Consider the following 17,411-nt stretch of genomic DNA (forward strand, 5'->3'; position numbering starts at 1 on the left):
TAGTGAGTATCATGTGGGTCCTAGTGCCGCTCTGTTTGCATTGTGCACATGCTTGTGGCCCCATTCGCACGCATTACCCCTCCCTTTCCCTCCAGTCCACAACCGAGAAAGGCTGGTGACCTCTGTTCTACAGTATATCTCATCAACCAATGAGCTCCTTTATGTTCCAAAAGCTCCACCACCACTGTTGTTCATCCCAAAGTCAATTTTAATTAATTAAACATTAATTAAAATAAATTTAAATTAGGGCCCAAATATCCCCATCCCCCCAAAAACAAAGGCCAAACCACAGGTATCCTAGACAGAACACAATCCATACAAAAACCCAAAGAATTGCAATAGCAAAATAGAACGAGAAGTTAGAGGAGCATCTGTGGGATGCCCTACTCTGAAGACTCCTAGTGGAGACCGTGATGTAGCATCTGGAAACTAGAGCGGTCTCCACAAGAACAACCAAATTATGGGTCCAGTATGTGCGTTTTCACGTTAAATGAAAAACCTATCTGCAACAATCCACACGCTACTACAACCACACAGCATCAGGATAGTACACAAACCAACTAACCCTCTCCAACACATCAAAGCTATAGATAGTCCTCGACTTAATGACCCAAAGATGCTTTTCAAGAGGCAACTGGACTTTACTTTTTTCCTTGAAAACGTTTTGCTTCTCATCCAGAACTGAAGAAGCTTCTTGGGTGAGAAGCAAAACTTCTTCAAGGAAAAAAAAACCAAGTCCAGTTGCCTTTTGAAAAAGCATCCCTGGGTCCAATTTCCTTATTGTTTCTTCTTTCTGATGCTGGAAGACTGCAAAAAGAAAGGTGAGCTCACCAAAGGAGAGGTTGGGATCCAAAGGCTGCAAATTCTCCCCAACCTTCCAATTTATTCCTGATCAGGAATAAAAATTGGACTAATTATTTTGGCAGTCTTAGATGCCTTCTCTCCTGTCTCCCAAAAGAGAAAAAAACATTTTTTCCAAAAAGGAAGGATTCCTATATTTACCCCATTCCCTGGTTGAAAACGATTAGATGGTTTAGGAAGTGCATTAAGAATCTCCTCTAACAGTAGGAAGTTCTCTGGTATTTGCCCGCTGGGAACGGCTGAAGCATCTTCCCCCTTGGGGTGCTAAGTCATCTTTCAACCCGTATTAGATCCTTTCAATCTTCAAAACTTAAATGTGTTTGTGCATAGGCCCGTACTGTAACAAGTGTAGGTAGGACAACAGGTAAATAGCAATGCCTATTCAGCTGTTTCCTCACGTCTTTATAGGTAGTCCTCAACTTATGACATTTGTGCCTAGAATTTATGTTGCTTAATGAGACATTTATTTTGTCCCATTTCACGACTTTTCTTGCCACGTTTGTTAAGTGAATCGCTGCAGTTGCTCAATTAGTGACACTGCAACCATCATAAATACAAACCAGTTGCCAAGCATCTAAGTGTGAATCACATGGCCATGGGCAACGGTCGTGTGAAAAATGGTCATATGTCACTTTTTCAGTGCTGTTGTAACTTCAAATGGTCACTAAAGAAACTGTTGTAAGGACTACCTGTACTTAGAATAAATTATCTGAAATTTTCCCAGCCACCTTGGACATAAGGGAGTGACTTCAAATTTTCAGAGTTCCAGAAACCCTGGACATATGTGTATGAACACATGTTTTACTGAAGCTAGCAAGAAACCTTGAGTTGTGGGTGCAGGTTGTGTAATGAGCACTAGGAATATCCTTGAGGAATAGGAAGAAAAATGCCACCAAGACAACTATCAGATAAATGAAATCCAGGGCAGAAACGTAATTGGAGAAAGCGTCTCAGACGGGACCCTCCCAAGTTCCCCGCCGGGGGGGGGGAGGGAAGAGAGCTATTCAGACTTGCCAGGTTCTGTTATAACAGGGGTCTTCAAACTTGGCCCTTTTATGACTTGTGGACTTCAACTCCCAGAATTCCTCAGCTAGCTGAAGAATTCTGGGAGTTGAAGTCCACAAGTCATAAAAGGGCCAGGTTTGAAGACCCGTCTTATAATAATAAAAGTACTATTAGTGTTCATAATAAACAGAAAGAACTGACAGTTGTGGCCAAGGAAGCATTCACATTCCCAGAACCTTTGACCGGTCTGGGGAAAATGCTGCCCTGTGAGATCATTCGTGGTTTTGGAGTTGGGTATCATCAGTATGCTGATGATACCCAACTTTTCATTTCGACCCCAAACCACCCCAGTGATGCCCTCGACGTGATGTCCCGGTGCCTGGAGGCGGTCCGGGTCTGGATGGGGAGGAACAGGCTTCGACTCAACCCTGACAAGACTGAGTGGCTGTGCGTACCGGCATCCCGGGATATTCAGGATATCCCACCCCTCATTATGGGGGGTGAGTCATTATCTCCTGTAGATAGGGCTCGCAACTTGGGAGTCCTCCTAGATTCACAACTCTCCTTAGAAGATCATATTGTAGCTGTGACTAGGGGGGCCTTCGCCCAGGTTCGCCTGGTGCACCAGTTGCGGCCCTATCTAGACCGGGATGCCTTGCGTACGGTCACTCATGCGCTCGTGACCTCTCGTCTTGATTACTGCAACGCTCTCTACATGGGGCTACCCTTGAAGACCACTCGGAGGCTCCAGCTGGTACAGAATGCAGCCGCGAGAGTTGTACTGGGAGTCTCCCGATACTCCCATGTCACACCTTTACTCCGCGAGCTGCATTGGTTACCGGTTGTCTTCCGGGTGAGGTTCAAGGTGTTGGTAATGACCTACAAAGCCCTTCATGGCATGGGTCCAGAATACCTTGGGGAGCACCTGCAGCCGGCGTCAACTTCCCTCCGCCCAGTACGCTCCCACAGAGAGGGCCTCCTCAGGGTGCCACCGGTCAAAGAATGCCGACTGGTGGCCCCCAGGGGGAGAGCGTTCTCTGTGGGTGCACCGGATTTATGGAACCATCTTCCGGTTGAGCTCCGGATGGCGCCCGATCTCCGCTCCTTCCGGCGCGATCTTAAAACTTATCTCTTTAAACAAGCTGGCCTGGCCTGATGGGACGGGGTGGGAAATGACTTTAATTTTAAATTTGTATTAATTTATGGGCATTGTTTAATCATGTTTTAATAATTTTAATTTTTGTATCTAGTTTTTATGTATTGCCCTGTTCACCGCCCTGAGTCCCTAGGGAGAAGGGCGGTATACAAATTAAATAAATAAATAAATAAATAAATAAATAATCCTCCTGGTTAGTTGAGGAGAATTCCAGGCAACTAAGGAGAACTGAAGATGGCTGTGCTGAGAGCAGAGCCGATGACCGTGGCAAAATGAAGAGCCCATGAACGGACTCACTCTTTGCACTTCCTCTCCAGACCAGGAGGACTGGGATCGCCCACAAGGGCTCCAGAAGAGCAGCACAAGGTCCAAAGTGCTTCTTCCAAATCACACACACACACTGGAGATGTGGTGGCATGTGCAGCCAAAGAAGGGGGAGGGAACGTCTGCAGTAGCACAGCGCTGCCCAAGGAGAAGGCAGCAGAGGGTGCCAAGGACAAGACACCGCAGCCCTGAAGGAAAAGGTTTCAGGCACTCACCCAGTCTAGAATCTCTTGGGATATGTCTGTTAGGTTAGGACAGCTCTCTCCAAACATGGCAGATTTAAAACTTGTGGACTTCGACTCAGAATTCCTCAGCTAGCCACGCATCCACAAGCCTGGACCCTGGACTAGGTTAGAACTTTAGCTTGGCAAGAGTCTGTCCTTCAGGTATAAGCAAATAAAGATCTGAACTGGATCACACTGTTATTGGAGTTTGGGTCTGACACTAGATCCGTCTACCAAAATAATCTTGAGGAACGCTGAGGTGGTGGACAGGACTCTTACAACTGCTACTTCGACTACCCGTTAGATACATGTCCCTCCTGGCTGCTTAAGGTTGCCCAGGAGGGGGCGCCTGATCAGGTCTGGGTTATGACTAATAATTCCTACCTAGAGGGTGATTCCATTGTTCTCCAAGGAGACACCGATGTGACTCTTTTGAAGGGGCCATCACTCAGCCCAACAAGTCTGGACTGCTTTCATCCGCTCCAAATCCCCTTTTGGAGGAAAGTTGTGAAGCTGCAGATGTTTTATTACCATACAAGCCCCGATGATATTACCTGACTTGGTAATGAAACGTCTCCAAGAAGACAGCCAAGCTCAGTGAGCACCAAGGATCCCACACCTTTAAAGGCATTCATGGCTTGGGGCCAGGTTACCTGAGGGAACATCTTCTCTTGTCTTTTCCCACCAATCCAGTTCAGTCTGTCAGGATGGGGATGCTGTGGGCTGTCACTCAAGGGCTGTCGGCTGGTGGGGACCAGGAAACATGACTTCTCCGCCAAAGCCCTCCAGAACATCCTCCTTTCAGAGATCAGAACCAAGTCTGCAAGGACTTGGTTCTGTGCCTGGCCCCCCCAGGTGGGTTAAGGGCCCCTTGGCTACATTAACATCCATGGCAATAGCTCTGTTTGGCAACCACGCGTGTTTATTTTGTATGGTTTTCAATTTGTTTTTATGCTTTATGATGTTTGCCACCCAGAGTCACTGGTTCCGGTGTTAGAGGAACAAAATAAATCCCATATAGCAAAATTTTTAATACACAATGGAGGTTCACAGGCCAAGAACGCAGAAACACAAACAGGGGTGCGAGTGTGCACGCACACAGGACCTGGAGCAACTTAAGCTGAAGTCTAACATGCAGGAAGTGGCAGCACAAGAAGACAAGGAACCAAGACAGGCAAACTAGGCTGCTTTGCCTGTGGGGGAGGGGGAAATGAAGCAGAGCGCTGGGAAGAGCTCAGAGGGCTGGGCAAGGGAGGGGCTGCACCCCCCATTTGCCTGGCAGCAGCTTCTGCCCTCCCCCTAAGTAGCGAATCTCCCAACTCCCCCACCAAGTGACCCACGTGGTCCTTTCCTCTTGCCCAGCTTCTCCAAAGTGACCATTGGTTGGAGGGCGCAACTGCTGTCCCGTGGGAAGGGGCTTGATCCCGCCCTGCCAGCCCAGGTTGTGCCTGAACCCCACCAAGAATCAAGAGAAGGAAAGATCCACTTTGATTGACAGCCCACAGAGCTCTGGATTGGGCTGCAGCCGCTTCCACAACGGGCGGCTGAAGGGAGGGCTTGGCAGCATCCCAGAAAGCTCTGAGGGGCTAAGAAAAAATGAACGACAGCGAGAAGGGGAGTCAGGACTACCTCAAGGGAGGATTGCGATCAAGTGGGAAGGACCAGCGAGAACAAGAGCGGCAGCATCCTAGATGAACCCACCCCACAAAGCACTGAGTGCTTCCCTCTTCTGCTCAACAGAACAAAGTGGATTTGGAGTTAAACCAGCATGGAGTACATTGCAGGGAGCCAGGCCAAGGCTAGCCTCGTCCAACCATCCAGAGGAAACCAGAAGAGCCTCTGGCAAGGGCCTGGTCAATCCAGGAAGGAGGACGTCACCAACAAGGAAGGTGGCCTGACTGGGAAGCTTTCGGCAGGTCAGCTCTGGAGCCAGCTGCCTGCAGGGCGCCCACTGGCCATGCCAGTCCTGAACCCCCCTCCCCCGAGAGGAGGAGCTTCTCAAATCTGGGTGAGGGGCAGGAATTTCTGGTAGTAGCTCTTGGTGACATCCATCATCAGCTCCTGCGTGCACTCGGGCAGCTCCCCCGAGAAGAGCCCTGGAGAGGAAAGGAACGTGAGCAACTCGCTGGCCCTCCTACCCCCCCCCCCCACACCCTACCCCTTCCAGCTTACCTGGGCAGCCAGAGAAGACGGTGAAAGGCGGGACCACCGTTTCCGGGGGCAACACCGTGTTGTCAAGGATTCTGCAGCAGTCTTTCAGGACACACCTGCGACCCTAAAAGGACACCCGGAAATGAAGATGTCATCTGCTGGAGCCTCTTGGGCAAAGGGATGGAGCCAGCCACAGGTTCCTAAGGATCCCTCAAGCTTAGCAACTTTAAGATAAGCGGACTTCAATTCCCAGAAATCCCACGCTGGCTGGGAAATTATGATCTTCACGTATCTTAAAGCCGCTAAGCTGGAGAAATGGGGCTTTAGACGCTCTCTGTAATGTCACCCACGTGCCATGAATCTGAACTACTTGGAGTGGTTCATCTCGCTCGTTCCCACAGTCCACAGAGCATATTATTGCTTATGGTGGCAGCTTTTTCCTGTTGCAAAACCTTCTAGCTACTTAATGGGCAGCCCTCCCAGCTGGGACTTGTCACCTTCATGCATAAAAAGAACAAGCACACCAGGAAAGCTTCTCTTAAGAATTTGAGATCACCGAACAGCAGATCAATCCCATCGCCCCTTAATCTGAATGAATGTGTTTGACTCTTTCTTGTGAGGCCCACTTAGGGTCCACCTCCAAGCTCCTAGAGCTACAGGTGAAGGTAGGTTTGAGCCAAAGTCCCTCTTCATCTGAAGCTGAGCAGGTATGCGCACTTACAATGACGCAGTTCTTGCCTATGTGGACATAAGAGCCAATCTGAGCCGCATTGACAACACAATCCTCCTCAATGAAGACATGATCCCCGATGTGCAGAGGAAAGAAGGCAACCCTGCAGAAAAGAAGAATGGAGCTTCAACACCAGCATTCCTTCCTTGCTCAGGGCTGAACAAAACCAGGCGACACGGCCTGCGCCTGGCTGCAGGTTCGGTCGCTCTGGTGAGGGGACAGAATGCAAGAATCCCAAGCGCCCCCCCCCCGCCGAGCCCCCTGACTGAGGCCAACAACCAGCAGAGGTCTTGAGGATTCCTTTCCGCTCACCCACCCACCCCTCCCTCCTCAGTGGCAGCCAAGACAAAAGAGAGCAAAAAGAGATGGGCAGTACAGCCAGTTGGGGAATTCTGGGAGTTGAGGTCCACACATCTTAAAGTTGCCAAGGTTGAGAAACACTTCCCTAGCATAAGATGGGAGGCCAATAAAAGTTATATTCGTATATAACATTTATGCGTTAAATATATGCAGCATGTGTACATGCGCATGTATATGCATGCATGTGTATGTGTATATATGCATACACACAAATCTTAGCCACTGTCCATCCACTGCAGCATGGAGGCCTGTTGCGCAGGTTTCCAACCCACACGGTCCTGAGCTTGCTTTTGCCAACTGGGCCCACGATATTTGCTGATGTTGCTGATAAATCTCACGTTGGGTCTCTTTTGTGGACACTTTTGATCAAGTGGGATCCGTTCCGTGTGTCAGGATCCCCAAAGAAATGTATTCTTTTCTCTTCCTATGCTTTGCCTGGCTTGGCAACCATTCTTTGGGGCCTGCCATTCTGCTGGGAGGGGGGGGGTGCTCTGGGATGCCTTACACCAGGCGTGTCAGACTGTGCCCACCTCACTGCCGGCAATGGGGGGAAAGTCGCGGAATGTCACGCGACTCTGACATGCCCGCCTTACGCTGTCTCCTGCTGTGCCCCTCCCGCAGGAGAAGGAAAGCATCTCCCTTATCCGGCTGGCGGCTGGTGCTTAGAGCCGGAAGGAGAAGGAAGCCGACAGCGCCCGTTACCAAAAGGCCACACCAGCCGTGGACTGGCTGGGCTTCAAGGGGAGGCTGGCACTCTGGCGGGAGGCCTGGCAAAGATTGCTTTTTATGTGCCATTTGCGCAGGGTTTCCCCCAGATCAGGGGCAGGCCGCCTCGGCTCTTTCATGACCGGTGGACTTCAACTCCCAGAATTCCTGAGCCAGCCACCTGAGGGGAAAGAGAGAGGCTTCCAAGCGAAGCCAGGATGGCTCAGGAATTCTGGGAGTTGAAGTCCACGGGTCATAAAAGAGCCAAGGTGGCCTGCCCCTGACCTAGGCCGCTTTATAACTCGTGGACTTCATTTCCCAGAATTCCTCAGCCAGCCACGCTGAGGGGAAAGGGAGAGGTTTCCAAGCGGAGCCGTGCTGGCTCAGGAATTCTGGGAGTTGAAGTCCACCGGTCACGAAAGAGCCGAGGCGGCCTACCCCCCCCCCCTAAAAGCTCCTTCTGAGGCCAGGCCCGTCTCGGGAGGTTCCTTGGCAGGCAGAGCTGAGCGGAGCGCCCCTCCTACCCTTTGCTGAACTTCTTGAAGGGCGGCCGGATGACGCTGCGGCTCTTCACCACGCAGTGCCGCCCGACGCGCACGTTGGCCAGGTCCCCGCGGACGATGCAGTCGTTCATGACGATGGTCTGGGGGGGAGAGGAGGGCCCGGTGGGGAGGGGCTCGCAACCCCCCCCCCCGCCTCCCCCCAGCAGGGAGGGGCGTGGCCTCGCCTGGCTCCGCCTCCCCGGCCCCTTCTGGCGGGCGGGCCCTGCCTCACCTTGCCGTTGAGCACGATGTTCTGGCTCCCGCACAGCACCGACTGCCGGCTCACCTTGTTCCCGGAGGCCTGCCGGGGAGGGCCGCAGGGTCACCGCTCGGCCTCCGGGCCCCCCCCCACACACAGTGAGGGCCCAGCCCGCCCCGCGCCCAACCGGCCGCCCGCCCCGCCCCGCCCGCGCACCGTCTCGATGTACTCGGACTTGTTGTAGAGCATCTCGCCCAGCTCCATGGCGGCGCCCGGCACGGCCCGTCCGCGGGAACGCCCACCGCGCCCCGCCGGCTTCCGTACTCCTCCCCCTCCCCGGCCAATGGGCGGGGCTCGCCCGTCGGGCGCCAGCGTCTCGGGTTTCCATTGGGCGCCGGGCGAGGGAGGGAGGCGGCTCCGGGCGCTCTTTTGCTCGCTTGGCGCGAGAGGTTGTGCGCATGCGCCAGGGCGGCGGCGGCGGCGGCGGCGACCCGGCGCGCGAGGATGGCGGCGTCTGGCTCGGCCGCTCTGACCCCGCAGCAGAAGGAGCAGGTGGGCGCCCCCGCCACCCTCCCGGCCCCTCTCAGCGCAGCCTGCGGGACCCCCGCCCCAAGCTGCCGGGGGAGGCCCAAGCCCCGAAAGGCTCGGCCGCGGTCTGGCCGGGGGCTGCCGCGGGCAGGGAGGGAGGGAGAGGAGGCCACGGTGGGCGTTTGCGGGAAAGGGCGCCGTCGCCCCTCCTCGCATTGCTGCATGCCCGGGGTGGGGGTTAGGGTTAGGGTCCGCTCCAGGCAGGGGAGACCTTCCCCAGCTGAGGCAGCGTCGCCCGCCTGGCGGTTGCTAGGCTGGGAACGGAAATGCGCTCCCTGGACGGGGGACGGTTCCCATCGTTTAAAAACAACACAAACCACCAGAATCCGTCCCCGAGGCTTCTGAGTCAGATAAAGTAAGAATTCGCTACATTTATGCGCCCTCTGACTCCCAGGGCTTCTGGGCAGTTGACAGTCGTTAAAGCATTTAAAAACAAAGTGCAGTTGAAAACAACCCCCCCCCCCACACACACACTCAAATAGCACAAGTCAAAAACAACAACGAGGGCAAAGGAAAATCAGGGCACTTAAGGGGTGTCCGTGGTCCCTGCCGAAGAAGAAGAACTGGGCTTTCAAGGCCCTTCAAAACGCCAGGAACCTGGGGACTCTGCAGGTATGCGGGGCGGTGGGGGACCCCATTCTGGATCTCTGGCGCTGCTGCAGAGAAGGTGCACTTCCGGGGTCTGGGCAGATGCTGCCGTTGTTTAACGGGGGACACCCGGAGTGGGCCAGCAATGTCTGACAATCCAGGCAGATACAGAAGAGCCAGGCCGTCCCTTAAGTAGCCGGGTCAGCATGTGGAGTGAGGCTGCTTGACGACACTCGCCCACCATCCTTGTTACCTTTGGGGTGCAGGACAGTGGAGTTGTCTAACACACAGTGTTCCCAAGCACTTAAAAATCAAGTGGATCCATAATCCTGTGGGTCCTCTACCGCTACAGAGATCTAGGGGTGTTCTTCACGTTGATCAGAAAGTGATCTGAGAATAGCAAAGCAGTGATCCGCTATGCCCTCTCTCTTCTGATCTCAGGCTCTCTGCCCTGAGCATCAGGCCCAGCCTATGGGGCTCCTTTCAGTTGGGCCAGGTAACATCTAGCACAGACATGTCAAACTCGCGACGTCATGTGATGTTGCGCGATGTATTGGAGCTTTTTTCCCGTTGCCGGCAATGGGGTGGGCACGGTTTCCTGGTGGCACGTCCGGCCTGCGGACCGGCAGTTTGACATCCCTGATCTAGTATAAACTCGTGGAAACCAGGAAATCCTTTATGAAGTTCAGGTTATGTGGAATTTTCTTGGGGAACTGTGTTGTTCCTGGGATCGCATATGCTGTTCTTCACTGTTAATTCAAACCTGACTGGAGTAATAAGGTTGCTGTCTAAACCTTTCAATTATTTTTCAAGTTAAATATGCCAGTTATTTAACAATTGTTTTGTCTTCTAGCTGAAAGAAAAACTGGCCGTATTGAAAAGAGAATACAACAAAACATTCCACAGGTTACAGGTGGGTAAATAAAAGGGATTCTCTGGAACAGTTGAAGGACGATCTCTTCTTTTGGGGAAGGCTTGAGGAGCAAAAATCAGCAGAAATTGACTAATTTCATATTGCTGACCGTCATTTTCACAGCGTGCTGAGAGAGCTGCGAAGGTCAAAAATCACATCAAGGAAACGATTGCACAGCAAAACCTGCTGCTTGGACAGGAGGAAGCCGTGAAGAACCATGCAGGTAACACTGAGATAGCATCTGATGCTTTCTCTCTCTCTCTCTCTCTCTCTCTCTCTCTCTCTCTCTCTCTCTCTCTCTCTCTCTCACACACACACACACACACACACACCTCTCTCTCTCTCTCTCACACACACACACACACACCTGGAAAACTGCCCTTTCACTGTATAGTCCATTACACTTCCTCCCCCTTCATAGGCATCGTCTGTCATTTAGAGTTTGGTTTTCTGACCTTTCACCATCCTGGTACCCCATCTCAGAATTCCCCCTAATTTATTGTTCTCCTTCTAAACCCGGGTGCTCGGAACTGATCAGTATAGAACAACATAGAAAAACCAGTTCCTATAATCTGCACTCAGTGCTTCTGTTAAAGCCGGTTTTGCAGTTGCCTCAGTCTGCTGGATCATGTGAACTTGTAGTTGACAAGGAGACTCAGATCCTCTTTTCAGGCCTTGTTGCCAACCAGGTTTCCCCCATCCCATCCTTGTGCTTTTCATTTTTCCTGTCCAAATGCAGAATTTTACATACGTCCCTGTTGAATCCCATTTCCTTCATTTATTCTCACTGGGTGCTTCGGTTTGAATTTTTTCTTTGTTGGGGGAGACAGGCTAGTTCATGGTGGCAAAACAATAACAGAATCGTATAGCTCCCTTTCTGAGTAATAGATTTCCTGCCACAAACCTAAACCTGTAAACAGAAACAGCCCCGGGTCCCATTGCAGTAGTGCATACCCACAATTGAGAATCGTGGGCCCAAATCCCTAAGTTCAACTTTTCCCTCCCTTAGCTGCCTCCCATCCCTTCCCCCCTTCCCAGGACCAACCAGGTTCAAGCAAGTTGTTCTCAGAACGGGTCACTTCAAGCATAAGTTTGGTACGCAGCTGCCTTCTCCCAGGCAGGTGACCTTGAAACAGCAAGGGAGATACAGCAAGTAGTGTCTCAGGGGTGGAGGGGGATATAATAGTTACTTTCACTTTCCCCCAAGTGTCCCTCCTCCCATCCCCGCTCTCCATAGTCCATGGTAGACTGTCACCGCATAAGAAGCAGAAGCCAGTGCGAGGTGGCAGCTGACAGATTTATTAAAAGACAAAGCTGCAGCTCACTTCATCGGATGCAGAGAGCAGCTGGGCTGACACAGGACTTCAATCGGGGCAAGGAAGGGAAGGGAGGAGGGCGGTGTAGATGCAGGTTACGCAGAGTGCAAGTAGTTACAAACAAAGTTGTTCTTTCGATTCCAAAACCCAAAGGGAGTTGGTGCATCAATAGGCTGTTTGTGTTGCAGCTCAGCTCCTCACACACTGACCTCTCTTGAACAAGAGACTTTTCTAGTACTCCTGTAAGAACCCACCTCACTCAGTTCTCCCAAGAAAGCAGAACTCTTGAAACGGCATCATTTCGAAAGGAGCTTTTATTGGGAGGTGTTGACAGCAGGAATAGAAGGCAGGATCTGAGGGTCAAGTAGTTAAAAGTGTCCATAGTAATCCCACCCTAACTGTCCATCCGGATGGTTCAAACAGGCCAGTCCGCAGGTGTGAAAATGCTGTGGGAACGGGGCGATAAGGCACCGCTTCCAAGGCTGTTGGGTGTCTGCGCTGTTTCTTCCTCCTCGCTGGGAGATAAGGCAGACAGCCAGAGGTACATTCCATTCTCACCCTGTTAGAAACACTTCCAAGAGCAAGAGAGAGCAAACCAAATACACGTCGGCACCTCAAGCTTCCCCCTCCCCCCCAGGAGAATGGCAGAACCCAAAAAGAATAAGAAATCCCACGCACGCAGAACATAGGGCTCTGGCAACTGCTTTTATAGCATTCTACCACTTTTATGCACTGGGTCAAGTCTGCTGAGCTCTGTGCTCCGCAGGGGAAAGAAGCTACCCCAAAACTTTGTCTTTTGCAGGAGGCCTCAGTCAACTATCTCCAGAGCGCCCAGAGGAGGGTCAGGCGGGAATCTCCTGCCCAGGCAGCACCACAGAGGCCACACCTGTCCTCTTTAAGTCCGGGGCTTTTGAAGGCAGCTTGCCAGAAACATCGTGCTCCAGAAGGACCCGTCAGTCGGGCCGAAGGGTGCTCTTTAATTCCACGGAGCCTCCTCTGGGGAGGAACTGCAGCCTGTACTCACCCAGCGGAACCACCGGGCAGCAGAGAGAGATGCCCCCTTTGGCAAAGGGGGGGGAGGTGCGTGAGGGAGAGCATCAGAGGGCCACAAACCAAGGCTTGAAGAGAAGCAGCAGCCTCTCGGACGCTGGCCAGTCCTCCCTGCAGGCTAGCAGGCTAGGAGGAAGTGGCGATGCTTCTCCTGAAACGTCGGATCCAGACTCTGAAGAACTGATGCAAACTGATATTCCTTGGGTGACGCAAGCACTTCCTTCTTTCCTACCGGACGCGAGTCCAGGATCTTTACTTGACCCTCCGAGTGAAGAGGGACGTTCTGGTCTGGAGGACTCGGCTGCCGTGAGCCGTGGGCGGAATGGGGAGAAAGAAGAGGAGCAGCCTGGATGGGGGGACGAGGAAGGTCCAGGGTGGCTGGCAGACCCAGCGGTGACCCCCGACGCTGCTCAAGGAGACGGGACTGTTCCTGATCGGCACAGAGAGGGCGTGGATAATGGAGACCCCCCCAGCGAGGAGACGAGTGGAGAGGACAAGGGGCACAGCCTTGAAGTGGGGCCACCCCCCCTGGGAGGGCCCAGCCCCAGTAAGCAGGGGCTGGGCTCCTGCACGATGGTTGAGGGACTCATGTTTCCCCTTGAGTATTACGTGCGGGTGACCCGGCGACTCTCCAGGCGCCAGCAGGAGGTGAACCTGGAGGTGGTCATGCAGAGCCAGCTGGGCAAGGGCAGAAAGGGCCGGAGGGGCCCCCCCAAAGAGCAGGCGGCGAATCGGGTCCAGCCCTCCCAGGAGCTGAGCTCCACTCCCAGGGTGCCAGGGGAGGCTTCTGGATGCTCACCCCTCTCTCCAAAGAGATCCGGGTCCAGCCGAGGCTGCAGCCGGGGCGGGAGAAACCTGAGGCTGAGAAGGACGACCCAGCAGAGGACTTCCTCCAGCACAGGTCAGTCGGAGAACTCGGAAAGGTCGGTCCCCAGAGTATTCGTTGATCCTGCAGAAGAGTTTCAGAGGGGGGGAGAAAAGGGCTCACGTGGCAGCAGCACTCACCCTGTGGCAGCTGGTGGCCACGTGGGCAGCAAGCACAGAAGCGGGGGGGGGGGGGGGGCTGGAGGGGCCAGTGTGAGCCCGGGAGGGGTCTGAGTGTCAGGTGGCCCAGAGCTCTTTTCCCAGCAGTGGGAGAAAAGCAGGGGCTTGATGGGGAACGGCGTCTCTCCCCAAGGGAGCCTCCTGAGCAGGCTGGGGGTCCCCCTGGCACCGACCCCAAGCTGGTCCTGCAGGATGAGGCCCCTTTCCCCCTTGGAGACCCTGGGGGTCTCCCTGAGATGCGAGGCAAGGGGACCCTCCCACGGCAGGTCCCAGACGGCCTTCCTGCAGGGCTGACTCTGGGTCGGGCGGAGAGCAGAGGCCCGCTTGTGCCGTGGACGGAGCCTCCCAGGCAGCCCAAAGGGATCCTAACACTGGACTCCCTCGGGGGGGCATATTGGGAGGGGGAATGAAAAGTAGTCAGCTCAGAGTTGAAAATAAAGGCCCACGCGACACTCCAGCCTTGTGCGTCCTTCGACGGCCGGGGGTGCCTCTGAGTGGGGTGCAAGGCCGGGGGCTGCAGGAGGCCTGGGGGACGGGGCACCCTCCTGCCTCCGTACGAGTTGCAGAGAGGGATGGGGAGTGGGGGTGTGTTCTTCAGTTAATTCCTGGGGGGGTCAGAAATTGAGGTTTGACTCTTGCAAGGTTCTCTTGTTTGTCCCACGTTTGCAGAGGGAGGACGCAGCCCGCCAGCAGGCTCCCCGGCTCCGGCTTCTCCCGGCCTCTGGAGGGGTCTGAATTCTGCCGCTGCAGCTTTGCCTCTGGCCCCCCTGGGTGGGGAGGGGTCCCGCCTCGGCTGGCTGCCTCCCGGCCTGCCGCACCAAGACTTCCACCTGCCCGATGAGGATTTTGGCCACCTGAAGTCCAAGAAGCTCCAAGTCCGTCCCGAGAAGCTGTTGGGGGTCTGGGATGCTGGCGGACCCAGCGAGGGTCCTCCGAGCCCCTCTGGGGAGGCTCCCCTCGAGGAAGGAGCAGCATCGGGACCAAGCCGCCTGTCCAGAAGGAGGGGGACCCCCCCGGCTCTTTCTTCCCGTGAGCTGCTCCTCTCCCCGGCCTTGGACGGTGGACAGAGCCTTGTGCAAAGCCCCGACTTTCCCCTGGTGGGGGCCACCCCAGCTGCCCTGCCCTCCCCAGATCCCCCGGGGGGCCCTCCTTCGCAAGCAGCTGCGGCAGGGCCCGCTGACCCGGAGGGGGGCAGGGGGCAGCCTCGCTCGCCGGGCCCAGCTGGAACCGGCAGGAGAGCCGGGGGAGAAGCCGCCAGCCCGTCTGAGAAGCCGCTTGAGCGTGACAAGGAGCCCCCCAGGCAGGTAAAGGGGGCGCATCTGGGGCGCCCAGGTGGTTGAGGCGAGACATCCTCCTTGGGGAATGCAAGGAGAGCCGCAAGTCTTGGCAGAAAATCTTTGTAGACCGGGAGGCATGTCCAAGTCTCCCTTGGCACCCTCCTCCTTGGCTGCCCCCGCCAAGCATGGCACCTCTGGGTGTTGCCCGGCCTCGTTCCCCAAAGGAGGTCGGTCCTGTGCTCCATTTCTTTCCCTTCCGGACTCCTGTTCTTTTGTCCCAGTGGCCACTTGGCCGGTCATTCTGCTCTGGCTTCTTCCTTGGTCTGCAGATTTTACTCTCCTTCCGGGCCTTGGACTCCCTGCTTGCGACGGTCAGTGGCCATTGCCCTGACTTTGTCAGCTGCCCTTTTGTCCAACCAACTGACCTCTTGGAGCAGCTGAATTGCCGGCTGGCATTTTAGAAGGCCTTATTGACCCATCCTGAAGAGTAATTGGGGGAACGGCCTGGCTTTTCTGCGCAGGGCGGGTGTTGTGGTAGCAGACAGCCGCAGCTTAAAGTAGCGCAGATGCTGGACCACGGTCTCACTTTTCCGAGGAACTGAGTCCAGTTGGCGAATGCTGTGGTTGCTTTCCTGCCCGCCCCCCTTTGTTCCGTCTGCCTCCCCTCCAGAGCCCCCTTTTGCTGTGGGGCGAGGGCTGCGGGAGGACGGCCTCTTCCCGGTGCAGCTGCTTCCCAGCGGGCACTGCGGGAGTCTGACCTGGCTGGGGCATCTCTTGCCTTTGTCTCCACAGAGCCGGCCAGCAGAGGAGGTCCAGGGGGCAGCCCCAGCAGGCACGCCGAGAGAAGGCAGCTTGAAAATGACTTCAAAACTGAAGGTGAAAGGAGAAAAACGGTTAAAGTACTCGAACATTTTTGTGCCACGAAAGACCCAGGGTGGCCCTGACAATGGACTGAGGGGAGGCGTTTCTTCTTGAAGCGGGCAGAGCCTGCGGGGCGGTGCTGGGCTCTGCCTTAGGGAGAGCCGCAGCCCCAGCTCGCTGTGCCTCTGACTGGGCTGGTGCTGCAGCCGAGCGGGCGTTGGGTCGGTCGGGGCCCTTCCCAGCAGCAGCCCAGCCCTCCCTCGGCCCTGTGGCGGGGTCTCCCTGTGGCAGGCCCGGAAGGGAAACGGGGGCTGCGTGGACTGAAACGCAGGGCGGATTCTGCAGTTCTTGTGGCTTTTGCTGGCCAGCTTCTCTCCTGGGGGGAAGGCTGCTGGCGAGCCTGGAAGCGCCACGGGCCCTGCAGTGGCTTCTGGGCACGGAGAAGCAGGCCTCTCAGGTCTTAGTCATCTCTCGGCTTATTTCTTACCTTCGTTTCCATACTGCTCCCCTCACGAGATCCTGGGAGGGTTGCAAACAAAATACAACGCAGATAGTCCTTGACTTCTGGCCAAAACGGAGCCAGGAATGTTTGTCAGATGTCATGATGATCAAAAACACCTACATGACCAACCTAATTTTATGACATTTTTTTTTGCAACGGTCGTTAAATACAATGAGCATAGCAGTTGTTTAAGCAAATCCATTGTCTGCAATAGGTGTATTTTGCCAGAAATCAGAAGTAAACACCAGTTCCCAGCAAAAGACAAGTTGTGGTTGTGTGATTATGGGATGCTGCAAATGGACGTAAATGCAGGCCAGTAGCCAAGTGCCCAACGTGATCACATGACCATGGGGGGGGCGGTGCTTTTGGAACTTAGAAAAAGGGACATAAATGCCTTTTGTGGAGTCCGTTGTAACTTCAGTCAGTCTCTCAGTGACTGGTCATAAGGTGAGGACTCCCTGTAATGAAACACAGGCCACAACGGCCTGCTCAGAGCAGGGCAGCATTGGCTGCCCAAGGGGAAGGCAGCCGGCAGCCGGAGGCCAGAGCGAGAAGGCTGAGCGGGGTTTTTTTTTTTTATTTTAATCCCATTTATATCCCGCCCTTCTCCGAAGACTCAGGGCGGCTTACAATCTAAAGCACAAATCAATGTGCTTAGCATTCTATGTATATGCCTGCTTGTTAGGGCTTTTGGGGGGGCCCCAAGCGGCATACAAATTAAATTATTAAATTAAATTAAATTAATTTTTACAAAGTCAGCTTATTGCCCCCAACAATCTGGGTCCTCATTTTACCTACCTGGGAAGGATGGAAGGCTGAGTCAACCTTGAGCCTGGTGGGACTCGAACCTGCACTAATTGCAGGCAGCTGGTGTTACTTAAGGAGGCATTAGCCCACCGCTCCACCAGAGGTTGGGTCCCTCTGGTGAGGCAGGACCGTCGAGAGTGTGCAGGAGGGGCCAGATCTGCCTGGAGGAGACCCCGGGCTGGACGCTCTGGCCCTGTCCGTCCGCTTG

At 54.4% G+C, this 17,411-nt stretch overlaps 2 protein-coding genes across 2 annotated transcripts in view; one reads left to right on the forward strand and one right to left on the reverse strand.

The window, feature by feature from the left end:
- LOC308674096 (polycystin-1-like) overlaps positions 1-17,411 on the forward strand; it is a gene marked incomplete at its 5' end in the record, with an annotated part of 192,725 nt that overhangs the window by 162,655 nt on the left and 12,659 nt on the right. Inside the window, 5 exons of the mRNA XM_081338298.1 lie at positions 10,287-10,346; positions 10,470-10,569; positions 12,465-13,613; positions 14,426-15,060; positions 15,826-15,909. Of these exons, the coding sequence (XP_081194424.1) occupies positions 10,287-10,346; positions 10,470-10,569; positions 12,465-13,613; positions 14,426-15,060; positions 15,826-15,909 (2,028 nt within the window). The remainder of the gene's footprint in view (positions 1-10,286; positions 10,347-10,469; positions 10,570-12,464; positions 13,614-14,425; positions 15,061-15,825; positions 15,910-17,411) is intronic.
- DCTN5 (dynactin subunit 5) lies at positions 4,582-8,574 on the reverse strand. The gene is made up of 6 exons (XM_081337794.1): positions 8,474-8,574; positions 8,291-8,359; positions 8,041-8,159; positions 6,443-6,554; positions 5,743-5,845; positions 4,582-5,666 (listed from the first exon to the last, which is right to left on the reverse strand). Exons 1-6 carry the CDS (start codon positions 8,519-8,521, stop codon positions 5,569-5,571), a joined length of 549 nt encoding a protein of 182 aa, XP_081193920.1. The 5' UTR covers positions 8,522-8,574; the 3' UTR covers positions 4,582-5,568.

Source organism: Vipera berus (genome assembly GCF_964194415.1).
Source record: "Vipera berus genome assembly, chromosome: 13".
Taxonomy (NCBI): Eukaryota; Metazoa; Chordata; class Lepidosauria; order Squamata; family Viperidae; genus Vipera; species Vipera berus.